The sequence below is a fragment of the Phallusia mammillata genome, chromosome 7 (assembly GCF_965637545.1).
Source record: "Phallusia mammillata chromosome 7, kaPhaMamm4.hap1.1, whole genome shotgun sequence".
NCBI lineage: Eukaryota > Metazoa > Chordata > Ascidiacea > Phlebobranchia > Ascidiidae > Phallusia > Phallusia mammillata.
In genome coordinates, this window is record NC_137258.1 from 9507443 (window position 1) to 9530052 (window position 22610).

General features: G+C 39.0%; 3 protein-coding genes across 6 annotated transcripts in view; 2 read left to right on the forward strand and 1 right to left on the reverse strand.

Moving 5' to 3' along the window:
• Nucleotides 1-1686: 1686 nt before the first annotated feature.
• LOC145239163 (uncharacterized) lies at nt 1687-2900 on the forward strand. The gene is made up of 2 exons (XM_080102450.1): nt 1687-1768; nt 1940-2900. The coding sequence occupies exons 1-2, from the start codon at nt 1694-1696 to the stop codon at nt 2738-2740; spliced, it is 876 nt and encodes a 291-aa protein (XP_079958576.1). The 5' UTR covers nt 1687-1693; the 3' UTR covers nt 2741-2900.
• A 2207-nt stretch (nt 2901-5107) lies between these two features.
• Nucleotides 5108-21615, forward strand: LOC145202695 (solute carrier organic anion transporter family member 2B1-like). Of its 2 annotated transcripts, none has more exons than XM_080075725.1 (13): nt 5108-5188; nt 6550-6817; nt 9583-9710; nt 10390-10510; nt 11115-11199; nt 12122-12220; nt 12796-13122; nt 14115-14279; nt 15680-15849; nt 19021-19187; nt 19368-19432; nt 19869-19986; nt 20072-21615. In XM_080075725.1, the coding sequence occupies exons 2-13, from the start codon at nt 6590-6592 to the stop codon at nt 20265-20267; spliced, it is 1869 nt and encodes a 622-aa protein (XP_079931851.1). In that variant the 5' UTR covers nt 5108-5188; nt 6550-6589; the 3' UTR covers nt 20268-21615. The 2 variants fall into 2 exon arrangements, with proteins under 2 accessions (XP_079931851.1, XP_079931850.1); XM_080075724.1 differs by lacking the exon at nt 5108-5188 and adding an exon at nt 5819-6164.
• The window catches only part of LOC145202693 (uncharacterized), a 32426-nt gene continuing 31407 nt past the window's right edge, over nt 21592-22610 (reverse strand). For all 3 annotated transcript variants that reach the window (XM_080075722.1, XM_080075721.1, XM_080075723.1), the window contains exon 48: nt 21592-21962. In XM_080075722.1, coding sequence (XP_079931848.1) covers nt 21822-21962 — 141 coding nt within the window. In that variant the 3' untranslated portion in view covers nt 21592-21821. The remainder of the gene's footprint in view (nt 21963-22610) is intronic.

Consider the following 22610-nt stretch of genomic DNA (forward strand, 5'->3'; position numbering starts at 1 on the left):
CTTAGGTCCAAAAATAATGCCCAAGATGGTGCTTTGGACGCCAATATTGCTAAGAACGCCGAACAAGATAATGCAATCAGTCACGCCAACGATCGCAATGCCGCCCAGAACGCCGCTCTTGAAAAGATCGTGAGTGAAAATGAGGAGCAAGCAAAGAAGATTAAGACCATCCAGACAACCATTGACAACATGAGGCAGTTTACCACCGATCTTGTCAATAAGATGCTTGATGAGTTCTCCGCTACGATGCACAAGAGTGTTTTCGCAAAAGATATGTTCCTCGTCATGCTCAACTCCTACATTTAAACTGGACCGGAACAGCTTCACTGGATCACCGGATTTGCCAAATTATTTTTCTATTTTGCTTCTAGCGTTTGAATCTGCAAAAGCGTTTCACGAAAATAAGCTGGGTGAGGTGGTGGAAAATGTATCGAAAATAAAAGATCGCATGCATCTGTGCGCAAGCGTTAACCTCGGGAATGGAATCAATCCGTTAAAAAAATAAAACGATTTCAATTGGTAGTCAATAATGGTTGTGCATTTTTAAGTTCAGGTTATTTCAAAGTTGACTTTAGCACAACAGCTTTGAATTTACAGTGCAAAACCAGATGCGTTAAACACGTGTTATAGCTAAATCTTTATCCTATAAAATGCGGTAAGGTCGCACCACAGAAACTCACTGCGTTATTTGCTTTAAAAATCTTTCAGTTATTTTTTGAAAACATGACACGAGTTCAAATCAAGCATATTTTATATATATGCAGGCACTGCTTTGTTTGGGCTCATGTTTAGCAGAAAATTTTGTCAACATATCTAGTATCAAAATAACACGACAAAACTTGTGTAAGTTCATAAAACCTCAAAGCGGCACACATACGTATATGTTAAATCAAACTCTGTTATTTTAATCCTTTATTAAACTATCCATTATAATTATTTGCTGCCGTAGCCATGCAGTTCTTGGGTGATACAAACAAGTTTCTTTATTGCAGGAACCGGATAAGGCCACTTTACAAAACGTTGTGTTTATTTAGAACAAAAACTAAACTTACAATGAAACAAAGCAAATTCATTTTTGAACAGCACTTTCAAGTACAACAGGAGAAGACATTCCCAAAAGCATTTTTTTCCAAAAAAAAAATAATTCGATTTTTGATCAAAAACAAACACTTTACCATGCTTTTCTCTTTGGAGGTTTGTTTGTACAAAACCACGCATTGTACGTCAGTGGTAAACCTAACCACAATGCATTAAGAGCTCTTGTAAGCTTCAGTGGCTCTTCACTTGAGTTTGCTAAGCAGGAAATGAAATTAGTTGTTTTTTGTACTGGTACGTTGGCATAACACTCATGCATAAGCGTTCTAGCAACTTGCTTTTCACGCACTTGTGCAACACTGTCGTCAATGAAATGAAAACAAAGCCAAACGAATACGCCCCTATTGTAGCAAAGAAAAAGGGAAATGAAGCATAAATCGGTTGGTCAGTGCGTTGGACATGCACTAGGAGGGCAGAAAGCCCGCTAGTAGCGTTGACATATTTTATTTCGTTTAACATATAAGTGAGCAATAAACATTAATATGAATGTGGTCCAACCGAATTTTGTATTTTTATTGATAAAAATTTCTGTTGCACAGATTTGTGCCTAAGTAAAACAAAACTGTTTTCTGTTCAGAAAAGAAACTAAGCAAGAAACATGAAGTTGATTTCTGTTGTGGCGTTTGTGCTGGCTGCATCAATGATTCTGCCGGAAGCCTCCGGGTACTACTTGGTAAGTTGATTTTCGTTTCATTTATTGGACTGCATATACCATCCATTTTCTCACGTTTTTTTCTGACAATCGCTGGTATGTGTTTATGCGTTAGTTGACAAATTACAAACCATGCATCGATAATAGGGGAAACCATTTTTAACAAGGTCACTTAACGTTTATTACTTTCAGCGTTGCAGCACTTTTGACGGTTACAAACGCGATGTGAGCCGTGCCTTCAGTTACCGCGACTCGAGAATCAACTCAATGAATAGTTACGCTGCAGCCATCAACAGGAAAGTTTGCGCTGTCTACACCATTGTGAGAAACTTCAACAGCGCCCACGTCAAGATGGAGGCCGCAATCAAAAAGCAGTCCTCCATCAACGCTCAACTTGCACGTGACATTTCTTACCTTTACAATGAAAACAAGGAGCTTGAAGCGCTGGTGGCTAAGATCCGCATCGGAGTTGCTTCTGCACAGAAAAAGAACAACGACCAAGATGCCCAAATAAATTCTCTCAAGTCTCACAACTCCAAGCAGGACTCGCGTCTCGCTGGACAAGAAAATGTCAATGCCGACCAACAGAATCAAATCAGTTCTATTCGAAGTGTCAATTCCGCCCAAGAAAGTCGCTTAAGTGATGTTAGAAGTGTTAACAAGAGGCAAGACGACAGTTTCAATATGCTTAGATCCAAAAATAATGCCCAAGATGGTGCTTTGGATGCCAATATTGCTAGAAATGCCGAACAGGATAAGGCCATCAACCACGCCAACAATCGCAATGCCGCCCAGAACGCTGCTCTTGAAAAGATCGTGAGTGAAAATGAGGAGCAAGCAAAGAAGATTAAGACCATCCAGACAACCATTGACAACATGAGGCAACTGACCATCAATCTTGTCAACAAGTTGCTTGCTGAGTTCTCCTCTACGATGCACAAGAGTGTTTTTGCAAAAGATATGTTCCTCGTTATGCTCAACTCCTACATTTAAACTGGACCGGAACAGCTTCACTGGATCACCGGATTTGCCAAATTATTTTTCATTTTTGCCTCTAGCGGTTAAATAACAACAGAGTTTAATGGGAAAACTAGGGTGTGGTGGCGGAAAGTGTGTCGATAATAAAAGCGCAAATATATCTGTGCACAAGCGTTAGCCTAAGGAATGTAACCTTCAGACTTCGAAATAAATACAAACCTGCCAAATCGCTGTCAACGTGTGTGTATTTTTGTGAGATTTCAGAGGGTGACTTAAAGTCCTAAACAACCACATAATCCACTAGATGGCGCTAAAGGTCTGTTTTGCGTATTTTTGAGACGAAATTGGGTTTGATGCTCCAGGAGACTCCCGGTCAAGTTTTTTTGTGTCTGCTGTATATTAGCCAGACGCGTCAGACCATTCGGCCAAGTTCCAGGGTTCTAAGCTGGTAAAAAATGGATTTGATAAACCCTTTCCTCGACCTTTGTCCACTGGGTATGAACGCTTGTGTTACATATAATCTGGTTAGGGTTATCCAACTTTTTGTTGTTGGGGGACTTTAAAATCGTTAACTTACTCCGCGGGCTAGTGCCTAAGAAATACTGTTTCTAGATTCCAGTGATTAACACATCATTACCAAAATCCAGACATCGCATTTATTAGGCTTAGATTGCATAGAACGCAAAAAACATAATTTTCAGATATTCTCTGTCGTTTAATCCTCACATTTTGGGACATCGAAAACAAAAATTATCCTTGTCAATAAAACGTTGGACTTTCGCGGGCCAACAAAAATATCTCGCAGGCCACAATTGGCGTGCAGTTGGACCACGTTGAACCAGTTAATACATTTCAAGGTCCGTTAATTTAAAATTGTCTATGTCGTAAAATCAAACACTCTTATATCTTCCTCAGCTTAATTTTTCACCGCGATTTTATACGTCTTGTCCTGTGTTGAAGTATTTTGGAAACAAAAATTAAATCAACGTCAGTAAAAGTAATTTACATAAAAAATGGGCATATATCTTTAACCCGTACGATTCTGACCAAAAACAAATTTGAAAATAAAAACTAAAAAACAATTAGCCCAACAACCAACAACATTGTCTGTTTAATGTCCAACAAAGCAAAACCAACAAAGAACGAAATCATGCTTGCTACAGGGATTGACCTATAAGGGCCATGTTACCCAACTTTTTTGTCTTATTGGACGAAGTTCGGCTAATAAACTTGCTGTCCTGACCTGCTGGTCAACACCACACAATGATTGGCAAACTCTCAGTCACTGCAACGACGCAAGAACCATAAATCATAGTTCCCCCTTTTCACATGTTTAATCAGAGGAACGTTTCGTTTTAAAACATTACATCAGTTGTTTATTTTAAAAACGACATTTACAACCAATTTGTTGTTCCCTCTACTTGTCAATGTTGTGAAGCAAAATGTCTTTCTAAAGCCTTATCGATGAAATAGTGACTATAACGTAACATTTCAAGCACCTACAGTTTGGACCTGTCCCTATACTTGTCAATGTTTACTTTTTTTGTTTCTTTGCTTACTTCTTCATGGTGCTCGTAACTGAGGAGCGAGTAATTACACACATTTAAGCAAACTGACGCAGCCTACCTTACCCAAAGCAACTTACACGGGAAAAGCAAGTCGTCTCTCATTCCCAAAACAAACCACAGGCAATAAGTGGTACGTAGGAGTAAATAGGAGAACTGAACTGCACATAGTAAGTGTCAGGCAACATTTGAGTAAGATTCCACAAACCGTAGTGTTGGGAAGTTGGTACAATTAGGAGATGATTCGTGATTTATATTCGGGTTATTTTATATGTCAGCTACCGTGGTTAGCTGCATGACTCAGATACTACAGCGGCTCGCACCCGTTAAAACGGCTACAATTTGTGGTTGTTTGGCCACTGGCGCGGAATTTCCGTGGTGCTGTAAGCATATCAATTAAGGCGGAAGATAAGAAAAACGAAAAATGTATGGTCGGAAGCCAGGGTCATTTCCCACCACTACCGTGGGACCTGCAATAAACAGTTAAGTGTTTCAAACGAACAACCGAAATAAACAAACAGCTGTTTACATGTTTTTGCTTTATCAGAAGCCGCAAAATGTCTGAGATCTTGTCATGCAATGTTGCCTTAACGATTCAAAAAACACCCAGTCAAAAGCATTTTCATTGTGTAGATACTATACGTTCAGAGGTGAACTGACAGCAACCGGTTAAGTACAGACAGTAGCGTTGTTTAATCAAAAGGTTTTTATCTGGCTTGCACAAATTTAACTACCTCTACACACGGCTACGCGGGCTGTGAGCGAAAAAGGCAGACTGGCTCGGTGAAGCATAAAGGATCTTGTTGATGTGCCATCCGATAGCACACAACAGTACTCATGAGCATCAGACAGAATGAGTGCAATGAGAGGAGGATATAAGTGGGTGACAAGTCGACAGGTACGGAACATGCTACAGTAAGAACTGCCATCAGATTTTAGGGCATGTATTGTAAGCGTTAAGTCTGGGCACCGTAGTGTTTATACCCCAGTGCTAGTGTTGGGCTGTGCGCAATGTAGACTAATACGCTAATGAATTTAATGATTATGACTAATGATTATGTTGATATCATGCATATGTAAAGCCGTTCAATATCAAAAGTACCTGCGTATCAAGTAAAGGGCATATCCAACGCAACTGACTCTGTGTTGTGAGAACCAACGGCTTTTGCACGTTGTTTGCCCCGGTGAAATAGTTTTGAAGTAACGAATTCCTTCTTTTATTATCCCTCGAGGGGCTTTCGTGGCCCCGAGGTTGTAAGCCGCCTTTGATCACTGATGCAATGGAAGTGCGATCGACGCGTTGTCTGCCGCAACTTTTATGGTACTAAGGTAGAAGTGTTGGCAAGGTGATAGGTTCTTTAAATGTCGATGTGTTTCTTAACAGATTTGACATGCGCGACCTGACATGCAATGCTTGGGGGCGTTGCTGCTTGCAAGGAAATTCGATCGTGTGTGTGATGTACTGACTTGAAATTTGCTTCAGAAATTTTGAAAGTAGTTTATTTTCAGCATGTGAAAGAAATACTGTTTGTATTCTTTAGATACCAGAAGGAAGAAATCTTTACAGTTAACTTACGTTCGTTTTTACTTAAAAGCTATCTGGTGTATTGGGTGCTGGACAGTTTGTATTGTCTTGCTAAATTATTCCAAGCAGCAAATATAGGTAAAATTGTTAAACAGTGATGTGTTACGTGGAAATTACGGAACAAATCTAAAGACGTGCAGCAGCTAGACGAAAATAAAGACACTAAGGGACGGGTAGTATTAGGTTAAATTGACCTCCAAATTGGCCGTTCACTTTGGCTTTGTTCGAGGGCTTACGTAGGAAATATTGCCTGATAGACGACCACCTTTTGACCGGAAAAATGTTTGCGGTTGGTATAGCGAACAAAGAAAACATATTCTAACCGGTTTTGTGCTTCAGTAAATAGAGATTCCACTTTTGTTCCCATCATTGTTTGCTGTGAGAACGTGTCTTTGCACATTTGATATTAAATCGCAAGTCGTATCGTATGATTGTCACACTTGCAATAACGGTACATTCGGTCTTTTGTTAAAGAACTGAGAAATGATGATGGATTAAAGTCAAAAATGACTTTTCTGGTTTTATCACGTAACAAAAGTATTGTTAAATCACTTTAAAATGCTCTCCAATGTATGGTATATAGGAGATTAACTTACGGCTCTTTTGTACGGAAACTCAAATTATGGTGATCAAACCATACATCACACGTTCTAACCGGATTTACATTTCTACAGGTAATTTTGCATGTAACAACGTCTGCAGTAGCAAACTGAAATGTCCGCACCATCCAAGAAAGCGCTGCAAGACAATAAAACATGTCAAGTTCGTTCAATTCGAGGATTCGTGTTTTTTGCTGGAATTGTGATGTGTGGACAAATGTCTCTGGCTATTTACAGCAAAAGCGTCTTAACCAATATTGAGAAAAGATTCGAAATTTCAAGCTCTCTCGCTGGTTTCATCGTTGGATCATTCAACATCGGCAATTTGCTGTTTGTAGTTGCGGTGAGTCAGCACCCTGACATAATCTAGTCCAGCATGTTGGGCGGTCGTCCAAAAACCGATCATGATTCGGTTTGTCTCGACTGGATTGCTTGGCAAGCGGATATATTAGGATTAATATGCCATTTTCTCCCCTGCAGTGGGTTTGTCCCAAAAAACAGTGTGAATGGGCGACAATACAGAGGATGACCTTTTGATCATAGACAAATGCAGATTTAGATTTAATTGTAGTTATTACAGGCCCTGACTTCTAAAATTAAATTAAATTTTCATTTGAACTTAAAACGAGACTAAAATAAACGGCATAAAAATAACCTGTATCTGGCTATTTCTTACAATACCTATTAGCCACTGGTTGAATCGCAGTCCGCCCAGCAACACATGTTTGGTGGTGCGGTACCGATCGCTTGTTTTTCCGACTTAGGGCATTGGCGAGTTTACATTGTTTTAATCATCACCAATTGCCGCCGCGACAAGTTCAATGTACATGCACCAAGTTCAAATGGTTTTTAAGTAGCGGCTTGTTCGCTATTCAGGATGTAATCGAAGGCAGGTTGACATGTAGGTTGACGACCAAAAGTACGTGCATAAACTGCTGTGTTGTGGTAACGCTGATCCCGTATTTGTGTGATTGAGAGGATATTTTTGCCCTGCCCGCATGTCAAAGTAACCAAGTACAGTTTTCCTGGAAATTGTGTTTTATTGAAGTTTTTACACAGTATTCCAGCAGAAAAATTGTCTTTGCATTTGTTTGAATAATAACGTTATACACATTCGCAGTATGAGTGGCGTTTCACATTCACGTTTACAAAAGGTTTTCATTTTCATACTTCGAACAAAGTTCTAATACATTTTTGCAACAGATAGGCCTACTCAAATAAGATATTTACATGTTTACCACAATCGTAAAAAATCAAGAGAATGTTTATTTTTTTCCTGTGTAAAAATGAGTTATCGCGAAGTAAAATGTTGAGCTCATCTTTTATGTGAACATAACAGTGTGGTGCATAATTTAAAAAAAACTACAAAAAAAATTCATCATAGGTTATTATTTTATTATGGGTCCCCTTCTATGAAGGGGACACATATTGTTTTTGTCCGTATTTTTTTTATATTTTTTTTTCTTTTTTTCTTTTTTTCTTTTTTTCTTTTTTCTTTTTTCTGTCTAACGCTGGTTTGTTAAACACGTTTGGTCAAGAAAGAGTGCTCCAAATTTATTAAAATTTGGACAGATGTTACATATTAATCCAAATTTGATCCTCCTAAAGTTTGACCCCGAATGACCCAGCGGTTCACCCACAGGCCCCCAAAACGTAATTTTTTTAAAACGGCTGTACTGACTAAAGTACATCATCTAGGAGTTATGTGCTCTGTTGGTTGGTGCAATGTCAGGTTTTCTAAAGAATTTTCTAACTTTTAACAGGATTTACCCATTTTTACCCCTTAAACCCCGAAATATTCGTTTCTGTCAAACGCTGGTTTGTCAAACGCGTTTGGTCAAGAAAGAATGCTTTAAATTTATTCAAATTTACACAGATGTTAGCTATCGTTTTAAACCTGATACTCTTAAAGTTTGACCCCGAATGACCCAGCGGTTAACCCACAAGCCCCCAAAACGTAAATTTTTTAAAACGGCTGTACTGACTAAAGTACATGATCTAAGAGTTTCATGCTTTGTTGGTTGGTGCAATGTAAAGTATTCTACATAATTTTCTAATTTTTTATTGGATTTACCCATTTTTACTCCTTTAACCCCGAAATAATCGTCACCCCTTAAATCCCGAAATAATCTTTTTTGGTTTTAGGCCAGAAATACAAGCCCTAATGTGCTGAAATTTGAAACATTTGTTTGCAGTGGTTTACTCGTTTAGTATTCAAAAATTTGCCTTAATCGGCCAAATAATGACTTTCACAGCCCATAGTTCGTGTACACTGTCAGTCAGACAGAAGTCCCAAGGGAGTCATTCACTGGTTAACGATTAAAACGGTTTTGTGCTGAGCGGGAGGGATCAGATTGACGTCCGGACAGACGTTTTAAGAGACAGTCTTTTCGGTGATTAGAAATCAGCTGTGTTTTTTTTCCTTAAGAATCTAAAAATCACCGCAACATTTCTTTGCTGTAAATCCGCACAGACATGCGTGTGGGGACCCATCAGTTTTTGTTTACAAAAACAATCATATGTGTAGATCAAATGATGTGTATAGTAAATTGGTAAATATCGTATAGAATATATAAAATGAAAGTATATCAAAAAGCCACCCTTCTAGTTTATCCCTTGAGTTACTTATATAGTAGCTGCAGAAACCCCGTTCACAAAGACGGTGCCGGTTTCACAAAGACGGTGCCGATCCCTAGTGTATCGTTTTTAAAGTATTATTGCATACCAAAAGGGTTTTACGATAGTGAAGTGTAAGGGCGTGGTTTTAGACTAGTGTAATCAAAACTTTAATTAAATCACAAATTTGGGAACTTCATAGAGGTCTGCTACAAAATCTACATAAACGTCAAGTGTATGATACACTTTTAACTGTGCAACTTAATAACATGTGTTATTTCCTATCATGTTCCACATACAAGATTTAAATTAGTTTGCTTTCGATAAGCGTACATCCCGAAATCTGTATATTCTACAACATATTTGATTCTATTCCCTTAGTACACCGCATACAGTATTTTCATGTGTCAAGCAAATAAGAGATATTTGACATTTCCTGCAATGAGCGCAAAATTGATGCTAAAATTAACTTTGGTTTCGTTTGATTGACAGGTTAGCAAGCTGAGCAGCAAGCGACACAGACCACGAATTATGGCATTGGGTTCTTTGCTGATTGCTGTTGGTGGATTTGTCAACGCCATTCCACATTTTGTCACCAGCCCTTACCAGCCATCGCTACTGTAAGTTTGTGGTTGGTATAATTAACGGTATTTCAAGTTGTATTGCCACAATACAATGCCACACTGTAAAGCAAAACCACAAGCATTTTATTTGCGATGTTAAACAAGAAAGAGGTTAAGGCTTCAATTGTTAAGGCACTGTGACGTTATAAGGCACTGGAACAATGTGACGTTATAAGGCACTGAAACACTATGTGACGTTATAAGGCACTGGAAACCAACACATCGCAAAGTTAAAGTTTGTAGTATAGTGCTGGCTATGTGGAGGACAGAAACAAATAGTTAAGTTTTTATCACAACCAACACAGAGATTAAAGACTGTCGCCAGCCAATTTCTACAACTGCTGTGCAGTGAAAATTTTACACACATTTCGTGTTTATGATGTAAAAGTATGTTGCGACCAACGTACAGTTTATGACGCGATTACTCCCTCCCGTATCCGCAAACCTAACACGATTTCCTTTGTGTTGTTCGGTGTTTTAAGCATATCCTGCAGTTTGTTCGTCACTTCCATCCTAGGAGAATATAACACCCTCATTAAACACTATTGTATTTCGAAGCACCGTATACAGTAGTTTTCTTGTGACCGGCGATTGTGATTCGGTTATTTCGGTTTTACATGGATTGTTCAGAAAAACTAAACGTTTTCCCACAAATCACAAGTAACTGTATTTTTAGAAACGAAACGCAATCAATGACCGACTGTCCTGGAACAAACAACAACGGTACAACTACGTATGTAGACAATGGAGTTGGGTCACATCTCTTTCTTGTGCTCATTCTGGGCGAAATTCTGCAGGTTCGTAATGTTCAAAAGGGTATAAATAAGAAGTAGAATCTACTATTTGTGTTTAGTTTGAAGAAGTAGTGGAAATCGTGTCTAAAATATGCATGAAACACAAATAATTAGCGAAACAATTAATTTATCGAAATTTGCTTTTTTAACGATTTATGCGCTAAAATGACCACTATAAATTAATACACTTCTCTACATTGCTCGGCTTGTGCAGAAATTATGGAATCATTCTACGAACAATACACATTGAGACGTCTAATAAGACAAATATGACTAAGCTGGATGGTTTCAGGATGCGAATATTCCATTGTTGCGGTGATTCAGTGGTGAATAATTGTTGACCATGCGGTCTATCCGTTCTATTGTCAAGCGAGCACGCATAGTCTACATTCGCGAAACGTGCTTTACCAGTGAGATCTGAAACGAGTAGTACTTTGACAAACCTGAATACACACGCGCAGGAATCTATGTGTCAACAGTCAAATAGCCACATGCCACTTAAAAGGAAAAACTTAGCCTGACCACCGCAGAAGCAGCCTGTGCAACCCCATTCACGCTTTAGTACATGATTTTCATGCAGTGTGATTGTATAGTTTTTTTTTGACAGGGCATTGGGGCGACTGTTCACATTCCGGTATCGTCCTCATACATTGATGACTTCGCTCTCCCATCCAGATCTCCAATATACCTCGGTAAGTTTGAGAAGTTACCTTAGACAAAAATATTTTGACGTAGATATATATTTTTACATTTCTACAAACTTAACATACTCGAAGATTTATGCAATAACCCAAAATTGCCAAAACCGTGGTTTAAGTTGAATGAAATTAACCCTTTCCCTCTGCATCGGTCTGTTGATCGTGTATGGCTTCTTCAGACAGTCCTGTCGATTACATTGACATAAATTGGCACGTGTTATGAATACATCAACTTGAACTTTACGCTTGGGTTCATTGTTTTCAAACCGTACTTCTTTCTGTAACTCGCGTTTACTGGCAACGTGTTTTTAAGGCAATCTAGCCGTTATGGTGAAAGCTTGGCATGCATGTGTTGTCAAATACTTTGTGTGAAGTTTTACTTTTGAACTTTTTGTTTTTTCTCAAAACATGTTTTGTTGCGCTCCGCCTCACGTTCACTTACGCCAGGGTCGCATCAAAAACGAATTGCATCTTATTTGAACGAATAATCACCAGCTATGGCAAATATTGTACGTGTGTTGGCTTTATTGGCTTTTGCGAAGTATCGGCACACATTTTTTGAGTAATGTGTGTGGTTATTTGGGATGCGAACCACTCCTTTATGGCTAACAAGCCGAAATTAAATAATAATTTAATTCACCACTATACATGATTTTTTACTTCACAGCTAACCTCTAGCAAAAGTCAAAAAACTATGATTTGGTTGAAATCGGCTTTATGTTTTCAGCATAGCTTAGCTTTTATATATATATATAGCATGGAGTTTTGTAAAAGGCGAGATCCGACAATAATCCTACTAAAATTTTCCCGAGAATATTACGTCCCATGTTGTGGGTTTGTCGTTTATTGCCAGCTTTAAAAACGAGGCTGCAGGGCTTATTTACCCTGAGGTAATAGGCTTTTCATCGTTTTGCAGGAATTTCCTTTGTGTTCCAAAACATCGGGCCGGGAATCGGGTACGTCATAGGGTCATGGACTTCAAACATTTACGTTGATTTTGATCGAGTCCCGGCGGGTACGATTTTTTTTGTTTTTATTTTTTTTGAGTTTATTTTGTAAACTACATGTTCGGCAACTGGGCACATCAAGCTCTGCTGCAAAATTTTAAACTTGCCTTGACGAGTAGTTACCTTACCAAGCTTTTGACATCTTGAGAAAAGAAACCCAGATTAAAGACAGGCAACACGGCGCGAATGTTTGCTTTGTGTTCCGTTTGGAGCTCACCATGCGTGTAAGATCCTGCACCGTTTGTCTTCAAACAGATTAGCGCCGCTGGCGTATTTTAACTGGCCGAAATCCGCTCAAGCCTGAAGCTGGCCTGTTTAAAAAAGGTCGCGGCCTTGGCCGACTGCCAATGCATGATTGGGTTATGCGAGTTTAGTTTTTCAGGCCTAATAGGACACTTGAAACCTATAGTATCTGTAGCTTATTCTATGCAAAAAGATAATAACCGTAATTATAAACACCAAAAGTAAAACAGTTCGTTGACCACAACTTGTTTTATGGAATACTCTCTTTTATACCACGATAGGAATACAAAAAAGTTTTAAGCGTCACAAAACGATTTACAACAAGTTTTCGATAATTTAGAAAATGTGACAATCACTAGTGAAGACAAAACGGTTTGGATCGGCGCTTGGTGGCTGGGCTATCTGGTCATCGGCACTTGGGTTGCGCTGGCTGCTCTTCCTCTATTACTCTTTCCTAAACGACTTCCAAAAGAAGTTGACAGTGATTGCGACCCCGACTGTGATGATTCGGATTCGGTGGAAATGCGACCTCTCGAAAACGGCGGGTCGATTGAGAGCAAAGAACATGGAAAAGGTTCAGACGAGGACACTAGTTTCCCGCTTGTGTCTGGAGATGCCTCGTCAAAAAATCCCACTCAAACGCAAAACGAAATTGGGTTCTGGCAAGGTAACTGTGAACTCCTTACAGTGTTTGTGTAAGTGTTTTGGGTTGGTTTGACTTCCTCCAAACTGCATCCAAGCCTTTTAGGATTTCAGCATATCTATATAACGTCGAAATGACACAAAATCGTATTTAATGTTTCGATCTGTTTCTGGGTCAATCATTAAAAAACTCTAAAAATAGACTTAAATATTTGTGCCGTCGTGCACATAAAATCCAAAATCATCAAACTAAAGTCTCATAAAACGATTGATTAACAGTTATTTTTTATATGTTTTAAAACACAACTATTTGTTTGAGTATGAATGCAAACATCCTGGTTGGTCCCCTTTGCTAATTTAAATGTGATGACATATGTAACATGAATGATTCACTCGGGAACATGATGTTCGCTGTTGCCAAAGTCGTGATTATTTCCTCGCCGAGGGAATTGTACAACACGATTGAACAATGTACTTGAAGTTGGTTTGGTTGTGTACCCTGTGTGTACAATATATTATTTGATACTCTGTTATCTCCTGATAACCTTAATAGATCGAAGTTGGTTTTTAGGCAGTTTTTACCCATTACCATCGAGAAAACATAGGTCTACCATTTAACCTAGTTAAACTTAATTTATACATTATCTGCTATTACAACTGCACGTTTTTAATCCGCTTTTCATGCACTATTTTTCAAGCGTTCTGCGTAACCCGACACCGATAATAAAATGAACATCTCATTTCCTACTTTGGCCTCTTTCTACTATAGCAGCAAATAGCCCCACATATTTCCGCTTATTTTCTAATCACCAAGTGTTAATACACTAGCTGTTCAGCAGAGTCTGAATGATCTTTGTTGAAACAACAACATTTTCGTAAAAACCAAAGCCGTGTTTGTTTTTATTCAATTACTTCAGCGGAACGTGAAACCAACTAACCACATGGCGATAAATCAAGATCACATTTTCTTCCGCAAAATTGCAAGTGTTTAAATTACACCTCCTTCTTCTTTTGTAGACTTTGTGACAACCGTCGTTCGTCTTCTTTCCAATGCGCCTTATGTCATGGTTATCTGCGGCTATTCAGGGATTATGTTTGTCACCGGTGCTTTGACGGCTTTCATGCCGAAACTTCTGGAACAAGCTTTCGACAAGTCGTCAGCCGATGCGAACTTCTTATTTGGTAAGTCGACTTGTGATGTTTCCTACTGCTTGCTTTCCACTTACTATTCCGTATTTTATTACTTGAATGCTCAGAAGAAGTAATTTTAGTTAAAGTTTGGATACATACAATGGATTTATGCTTGTCAATTCGCTGTGAAAGTAAATGGATGCTTTGTCTTGGTGCAATACGCACGATACGCCGATCAAAAGCTCATTTATCTTTAACTTATGGGTGGCCGGGAGATAGATTATTATCGGGTTTCGCGGATCTACGTTTGATGTATTACCGGTTTGGATTCTATGAAACGTGTTGCTCGCAGTTGTGTATTATAATCTGATTACTGCCTAAAATTTGTAAATTACACCATTTCTGCACGTCAATTTTGCTTCAGGCGTGCAGCTACGCTATTTGGGATTGCTACGGTGTTTTTATCTCATTTTTTATTGTCAAAGAAAACAGTTACTAGGATACTTGTAACAGGTGGCGAAACCTCAAAACGCTATCTCATATTTACCACATAACACATTCCGACCCCTTGCCTTTGCACCGTAAAGTTTGGTTTCACGCTAAAGTGTGCAAAGCAATCTCTTTGAGGTGATTCAGCTGGATTGTACAAGCTCAGTCTTGGACTTGAAAAAGAGGGGCGCCATAGCAAATGAACTCATTACCCGATTACTACAGCAAACAAGGGCAATCGTGCTTCCTTGTACTAGTTCAACGGTCGCCAGGGCGTCTGCAAGTGAATCACTCACCCCGGAAGTGCTACCGGTATTGCTTCCGTTGTAAGCCAGAGCGCCGACACAGGAAATTAAGTTACCGGCGTCAGGTTGAAATGTTGATATAAGGCTAATTGCTGAGTAGCATTTCGGGCTTTGGAATCTTGGCAGAATATCACTGAAAACTGATCCAAAAGGTTTGGGATAGCCAACTGTTGTTAAAAGTTAATTGCCGAGGTCTTTTAAAATAAACTTTAGGGCACCTTGCAATTGTTCTGATATCCATATTTGATGTTAGGTAGACTGTAAAGCAGCTTGCTTGTCGAAAACTCCACCACCGTACTGTTGTGACCTGGCATTTTGGGCTCCACGTGCATGTCAGTGAAAACTATGCAATTACTTCGGCAGCGACCCGTAACTTTTCAAGCGGTGTTTGCACTGTTTGGTTTATATCGAAATGGGTAACTTAGCGATGTTGTATTTGTTAGAATTTCGTGAAAACTCCCCAAACTAAGTCCACAAGTATTTACCTTTTAAACCAATTTAAATCACTGTCGTCTTGCACTTTTACATTGACATTTATTGTACATTATATGCTTAATCGTCTTTTTAATTATAATGACTTCATTGATTAAGCACTACCATTAAGCCGCTGCACCTGTGCACATAAGCAACCTTACGTTTTGTCTTTTCCTGTTTCAGGTATTGTCATTCCACCGGTCATGTGCATCGGGCTTTTGTCGGGGGGAATTATTGTCAATAGACTCAAGTGGACAAAAGATGAAATCCTTCGCTTCATCGTAATATGCGGAGTTGTTGCTTTAATTCCCATCGTTGCCGTTTACTTCATATCCTGCACCCCGGTCGATCCGGTTAGTCCTGTTCGTTTTTTGTGTTTATTTGTTTTACCTGATAAAAGCCCATGTTTTTTTAATATAAAAAGGATAACCAAACGTAAATGCCATGCCAAGCGTAGTGGTATACTGTATTTACGATGAAATAATTTTCAGGGCAAACCATCGGAGTTACAAATAATTTGTAGTGCACATATTATAGTGTGTTTTGTGGTGTGTTTCTGTTGCTTACGTTTGGTCATTACCTATATATGCTTTCATAGAAGTAAGCTTATTTACAGTTAGTGTATAAGGTAATCAAATTCTTAAAATTCCGCTTTAACCTACAGTCTTTGTTCTTTTAGCCTTTTGGCAATGGCCAGATAAGCAAGCTTGACAGATTCTGTAAAAATATTTCTTTTTTAAATCCGTTGTAACAAAAAGGCATGAGTGTGAACTAATCTTAAACAAATGCTTTTTATCGCGGTTCTCATTAAAGTTATAGACTTCTTTAGTTTTCAATGTTGACATTTTAAACCCTCGGTGGTTTTAAACAATGTAACGACGCTTCTTGTCCTATCCTGTTTTTTAATAGCAAAAAATACTTGACTTTGGCTTTCGATTCCCAATGTCTCATGGAAATAAAGTCGTCCAGGATCCGATAGTTTTTCTCGTCAACTACATCCTAGTTGCAGTCATTGTTGGAATGAATACCACTTGTGTTGGGCCCATAAACGATGTCCTAACAAGGTTTTATCCACAGGTGCCGACAGAATTGACTTGTTTATGATATTTGTGTCTTTGGCGAACAGTATGCCTAGCCTTGCAACTGTGGGGGTTGCCTATCGATGGGGATACGCGTTAACCTTGTGTGACTGGGGCGTTTTTGGTGCTTTTGCAATTTTCTTCCAGTCGCTTATTGTTCAAAATTCAGCAACATGGTTTCAGATTAAAGAGGTGCTTGTGGCTATCTCGTTGATGAGTGTTGTCTGTAAAATAGGAATGGGTATTGGATATTGGGTATTTGCTGTTTCGGTAGTCTTATACATCCTTATTGATTGTTGTTACGGCTACCGGGTGTATTTAAGCGACTAACGTCCGAAGCCACCAGGGTATGCACAGCCCTTTATTAGAGCTGCAACAAAGTTATTAGAGCTGCAACAAGGTATAAAAATATGTCTTTCGTCAATGCCTGCAGCAAATCAGCTTCCTTGTGACTTGTTAAAACAAGAAGAATTTGTCCTTGTGACATTTGCATTGGCTTCTACACATTGCTTTTCGAGAACCAACCTAACACGTTTGTCTTCTGTATTGCATGCTCCTTTTTCGAGCGAGAGTCATATTAACACTGTATCAGGAAACTTCGTTGTTGACTACTACTTCTCTTTCACAATTGGAGTTTTTCTGGTCGGTCCCCTGATGAGTAAATTTAAAAGCTTTAAGACAATGGCAATGATAGGCTGCTGTTGGGACGTTTTTACGTTTATTCCAACGCTGGTTGGCATCCGAAAGAAAGGTATGTGGCCTGTTACGCGAAGTTACGTCCTAAACCAGCAACACGGGTAGTATTGTTTGTCCTCCCGCCAAGCAGCTTTAGCTTTAGTGCTCATAAATCGTTTCTATAATAATACTGGCGTTGAAGAAAGTCAAATTGCTTCGTTCGCAAGCTGACGAGAGTGAAGACCAACCGTTGCGCCAAAAGTAAACAATGAAGTGTTTGCTCAACTCAGTATACAATTTGGATTCTCGTGCAACCTATACGCTGTTGTGATAAGACCACAGCTTCCTAACCTGAGGTTCTCTTGCAAGATTTCTTTGTCGGTCGATGGCAGCTACGTCCATTCACTTCAATAGGATTATTCTTAATTATCATGAGCTTGCTTGAATCTCTTTTCGCTATGCGTCTAACTTACGTTTTGTGGCAATATTAGACCGTTTTTGTGAGGCAACAGCTCTTGAAACTCAATTGCATCAGTTAAAAACATATTTGAAATCCAATTGTAGAGTTGCTATTTTTTGCTATTTAAATTTTAGACCAATATTTTAGAGCAAACATGTTTTGTAATAAATGAACATTACAAAACATGTTTTATTGCGACATATTTCAAGCAGCCAGTATACGACATTGTGCTTTTTGTGACAGGTACTCCTTGCATTTTGTAAGTCAATAACCAACGAAGTATAGTTTAAATATATTTCTTTTTATGGTCTGTTTCTTTGTTATCAACCCAGCATTATACTATAGCTTTAACTTTCTTTCAAACGCAATGATTTGCGGACCATTTAAATTTTGTTTTAAGATTCCAGCGAGTCGTTATGCAATGTAGTAGTTAGCCAGGACCACCAAAGTTAAACAAGTCTGCCAAATGACACATGAGTGGTAACAGAAAGTTAAATAAGCAATTATGCTTGTACCGTTGCGTTTTACGTTTAGAATGACTTGAATTTGGAAAATATCAATGTGGAAAAAGTTTTGATTTTTAGAGAACTGTGCTCAGGTTCACTGAAACCCATGACGACAAAGCAAACTGGAAATTGTCTTTTATCGCCCGATCTGTTTTACATCTGGATCTGGTACTACATTTAATCGAAAATTAACGCCACGACAAGGCGATAAACAAATAGAAAGCAATTGTTAACGCTTTTTCGGAACACATATTCCGATAATGTTGTTTTAGTAATATATGTTAACATAAGCAGTCCCGCCCTTCACATTAAACAGTCAATTATGTTTGTATGATTAATTTTACTGTTTTGAGCCTGCAAAGTGTGCAGCAGAAAAGTTCGTTTCTTGGTGTGCCATAAGCACCGAAACGGTCCCCCAAATTTCTCCAGCGGTTTCCCAAAATTTGGGAAAAAGCAAATATGGCTATTTTTTGGTATTTAAATGAAACACTTGCGGTCTCTTAAAACTACTTAGCTCACCCAAACCAAACCTTAAAAAAACCCTGGCTGTGATATACGTGTTGTTCATTTCATCAAACGGTTTGACAGCTAGACACACCAAACCATTTTTAGGAATTAATTCCCACTACAAAGTTACACACCCACTGACATAAACCCGCGGGAAGAAAGGCCACTTTATATCTACGACATTAAGCTTGCTATGACTACTTCACGTGAAGTAATGGTTTTGACATAAGCACTTATTTCGCGGAAACAGGGTTCTCGCAATGACGTTATGTCTTCTCTTTTTGAAATTAATTGCAGGATTGCAAGAACATGAACTTCACGTTGGGGGCCATGGACGGACCAACGCAAGTCATAAACTGTCAATCAGATTGCGATTCAATGACGGTGGTTTTCGTCATCGTGACGTCAATCGCAGCGTTAATTGCGGCCAACATGGTGACGCCAATATACACGGTCGTACTAAGGTAAGAGTTCGATTGGCACTTGTCGGCTCTAACTGGGACTTTTTGCATTGATAGTTTTGCTATATTTCTCTTTAGACTCACTAAAAATGTGTATGTCTGAAGCAGTGGTGAAAAATCATGGCATAGTTTCCAAATCGTTGCACAGTCTAACCTAGCTTAAAAATCTGCTTCTGTTCGCAGGTCCGTGGCGGCTGAAGATAAATGCACCGCAATCGGTGTCATGTTTCTCGTCATCCGAGTCCTAGGTAAGTTGTTTGTTCGTTAGTTTACATTCATATTGCTTGAATCTAGGATCTGCGCTTAAAAAAACCGCCAGTGACACACGAATGTTTTTTGTTTTTAATCTTCGTTCGTGACACAAAACAGAGTAAAACCTGTGTGTGGCCCGTCCGTATTTACCGTTTGTCAATCTTATCGTAATTAAGAAAGCTGTGTTATCAACTCAAAGTCAACATTTTTTGAGGCTATATGTCAAGTTTTAAGTTTATAAATGTAAGGCGCCTGGCAAAAGCTACTAAAACCAAATTTGGAAGGAGTTTTTTTTAAGTCAGGAAGCTTCAATTAAAAAAAATCCCCAAAACAAGCAACGTAATTAAATTTATAAAAGTATGGTGCTATCTCCGAGCAATTTGTTTTTGGTAGTTTTGCTGCATCAGGACTGACCTGTATTGTTTGTTGCAGGCCTTGTTCCGGCTCCAATAGTGACCGGTGCTGTGATTGACAGCACATGTTTACAGTGGAAGCAAGAATGTGGCGATGCTACGAAAAACTGCATAGCCTATGATGTCAACCGCTTCAGGTGTGGTAACAGATAGAGTTTCTGCCTTCAAGTTAATTAGCTGGCGTGTTTTCGCATACATATAACTATTTGCTTTGTTTTGTAGGTTGAGCTTCATCACCATTCTCCTTCTTGGAATCTTTGTCTGTTTGCTCTTCAACTTTTTTGCCTACGTTATTGTTCGGCGCAAAAACCGCACAGACTCCGGATCCGGCTCACTGTGTTCAGCTTTGCACGCATGCAGATGTTACTTTCGTAACTGGCGCGGCAATTCCGAATCAAATGGGGAAGTGCATGTTTAGCGGTCGTACTGGGGCCGAAAAACCGCAGAGGAAAGGAGGTGACGTCAACTAAAGGCGTAATTAGGCACAAACTTGACGCCAATATCCCTGCTATACCAGGCCAATGTCAGCTGTGCCTTACCATATTGGAAAGTGAGAATAATTGCCGTCGAACTGCTGGAGACAATTCTTCTGGGTTAGCGCGAAGTTTACGACCACATCTTTTACATGTATGTGGATTATTGATTCAGAGAAATTTTGTTACCCAAGGCAAAACGTATAAGGCTCTCTCTTCAAAAATGCCGCACGGTGACATGTTGGATTTTTGTTTTAAGTGCAAGATAAGATCAGCCAAACGCAAATTTAATAGAAGCAACCGGTTACGGCCACCTGCACGTCTAGCCCACCGATTTCAAAGTCCACGAAGCATGTCCAAACCATTTCCCATATCCATTTGTTTAAAGCACTGCTGCTTCTTACTTATACAGTAAAAGCGGCACAAAACGTTTATTGGATTATGTTTAATAGCGGAACGCCACATGACAATGCACATCGGAAACCAACCGAGATCCAGGCAATGTCGCTACAATGTGCTTGACTGCTGTGTAGTTGATGATGACAAATCTCGACCTTTTTTATTTTCCTAGACACTATGGTACTAAGGCTATGATTTCAGCATTATTTTCCGTTCTTGTTCGTCCACTGTGCACCAGTTTCAAGCATCGGCGAGACTAAATAATATGTTGTTTTGCATCTTGCCAAAATGCAGCCTATGTTTCAATTGACGCTTTTTGCTTTTCATTTGTACGCGTTAAGAATTTTTGATAAACCTGAATCACTCTGATATCTTACAAAAGACTTTTTGCTTGTAACTTTTTGAAGTAGATTTGGGCGAAGGCATATTTAGCCAATAGCTTATTTGCATCAAAACTCGGTAGAACAAAACCGGACGAAAGTCATTTTTACGTGTGTATGCAATTAAAAAACTAGGGGTAGGCAGACAGTTACAAGCAAATTTCATTTATGTGCCTTATGTGTGTTATAAGTCTGGTAGACTAAAAATTATCACTGAAAAGTTCGTCTGACACGCTGTGCAAACGCATAGATTAATTTCTGAGAGACTTTTCCAAACATTATAGAATATGTAGGCTGTTGACGGTTCATGGACCAAGTCCGCTTTGAACATTGTAACAATCACGCAACCTGTTTTTTTTTAAATATGTGCATCAACACTTTATACAGTATTGTCTTCTTTTAGCTTTTTGTTGCCTAAATGTGTTTGTTTTTCTTGATAATAAAGCGAACACGGCAATTATATACCGTGAAATTTGCAAAGACGACAAACTGAAATAAAACATCGCTCTTTCAACGATACTTCTTGTTATAGAATGCGAGGTCAGGTTGGGTATAGCGCATCAACACAACAAAATATAAAATATAGAAAGATCTGACAAAAGTAGAAAAATACAAATCTAAGCGAGACATAACAATCTGAATTTGTTCACAGTTGACGTAAGAACATCAAAAAATATTTAACAAAACAAATGTTATACAGTGTTAAAAAGTTGTGGTATATTAAAGTTGACGTTTGCTTTTTGTTCTCGGGCGCGAAGAACGTGGCTTTTGACGCGCCGATGACGTCATACTGCTTGTGTCGGTGTCGTCATCCTCGCTGACCAAGAATGCGATGGGAGCTATTCCACGTTTCTTTCCCACCTACCAAATGATAAGCATGTTTATTCAACGCAGACAAAAACAAGGCAAAATAGGCAAATGCAAGTTCAAATGCGTGCAAAATATCTAAAGTTGGGACGTTTATACGTTAAATCAAAAGCACTTGTTAACCAGCCATAAATGTCAGCATAATCCTAAAGGGTGATTTTCTGCCGGCAAACGCGGTAAGAAGATTGCACAAATAGGACTTTATCTGTACACCCGCTGGCTTATCTTTTGTCACGGCTTTTTGGCAACGAAATGATGATGGATGAATAAAGCCGCACGGTCTTACCATTTTAGTGCAGTTTGCATTTTTTCGCAGGCTATTTCTTTTGTTACCTGACACGTTTCAACATTACAAAAACTATTCTAATTGGAAACAAATATTACAGAAAACTATTGAAAGCAAATTTTAGACAATATTGTGTAGTGTAGGGCAAGGGTCGGCAACCTTTTTTGCTCTGCGGTCCGTTTTCAAAAATAAAATTTTATCGCGGCAAACGCCTAAGTTAGTTTATCATCCCCGGGATATACGGGCAAAATGTTAAACCTGAAAAAGAATACGGCCTGGTAACGAACTCCTCGCGGACCGTCAGCGGGCCGCGGACCGGCGGTTGCCGACCATTGGAGGCTTCCACAAACTTAGGA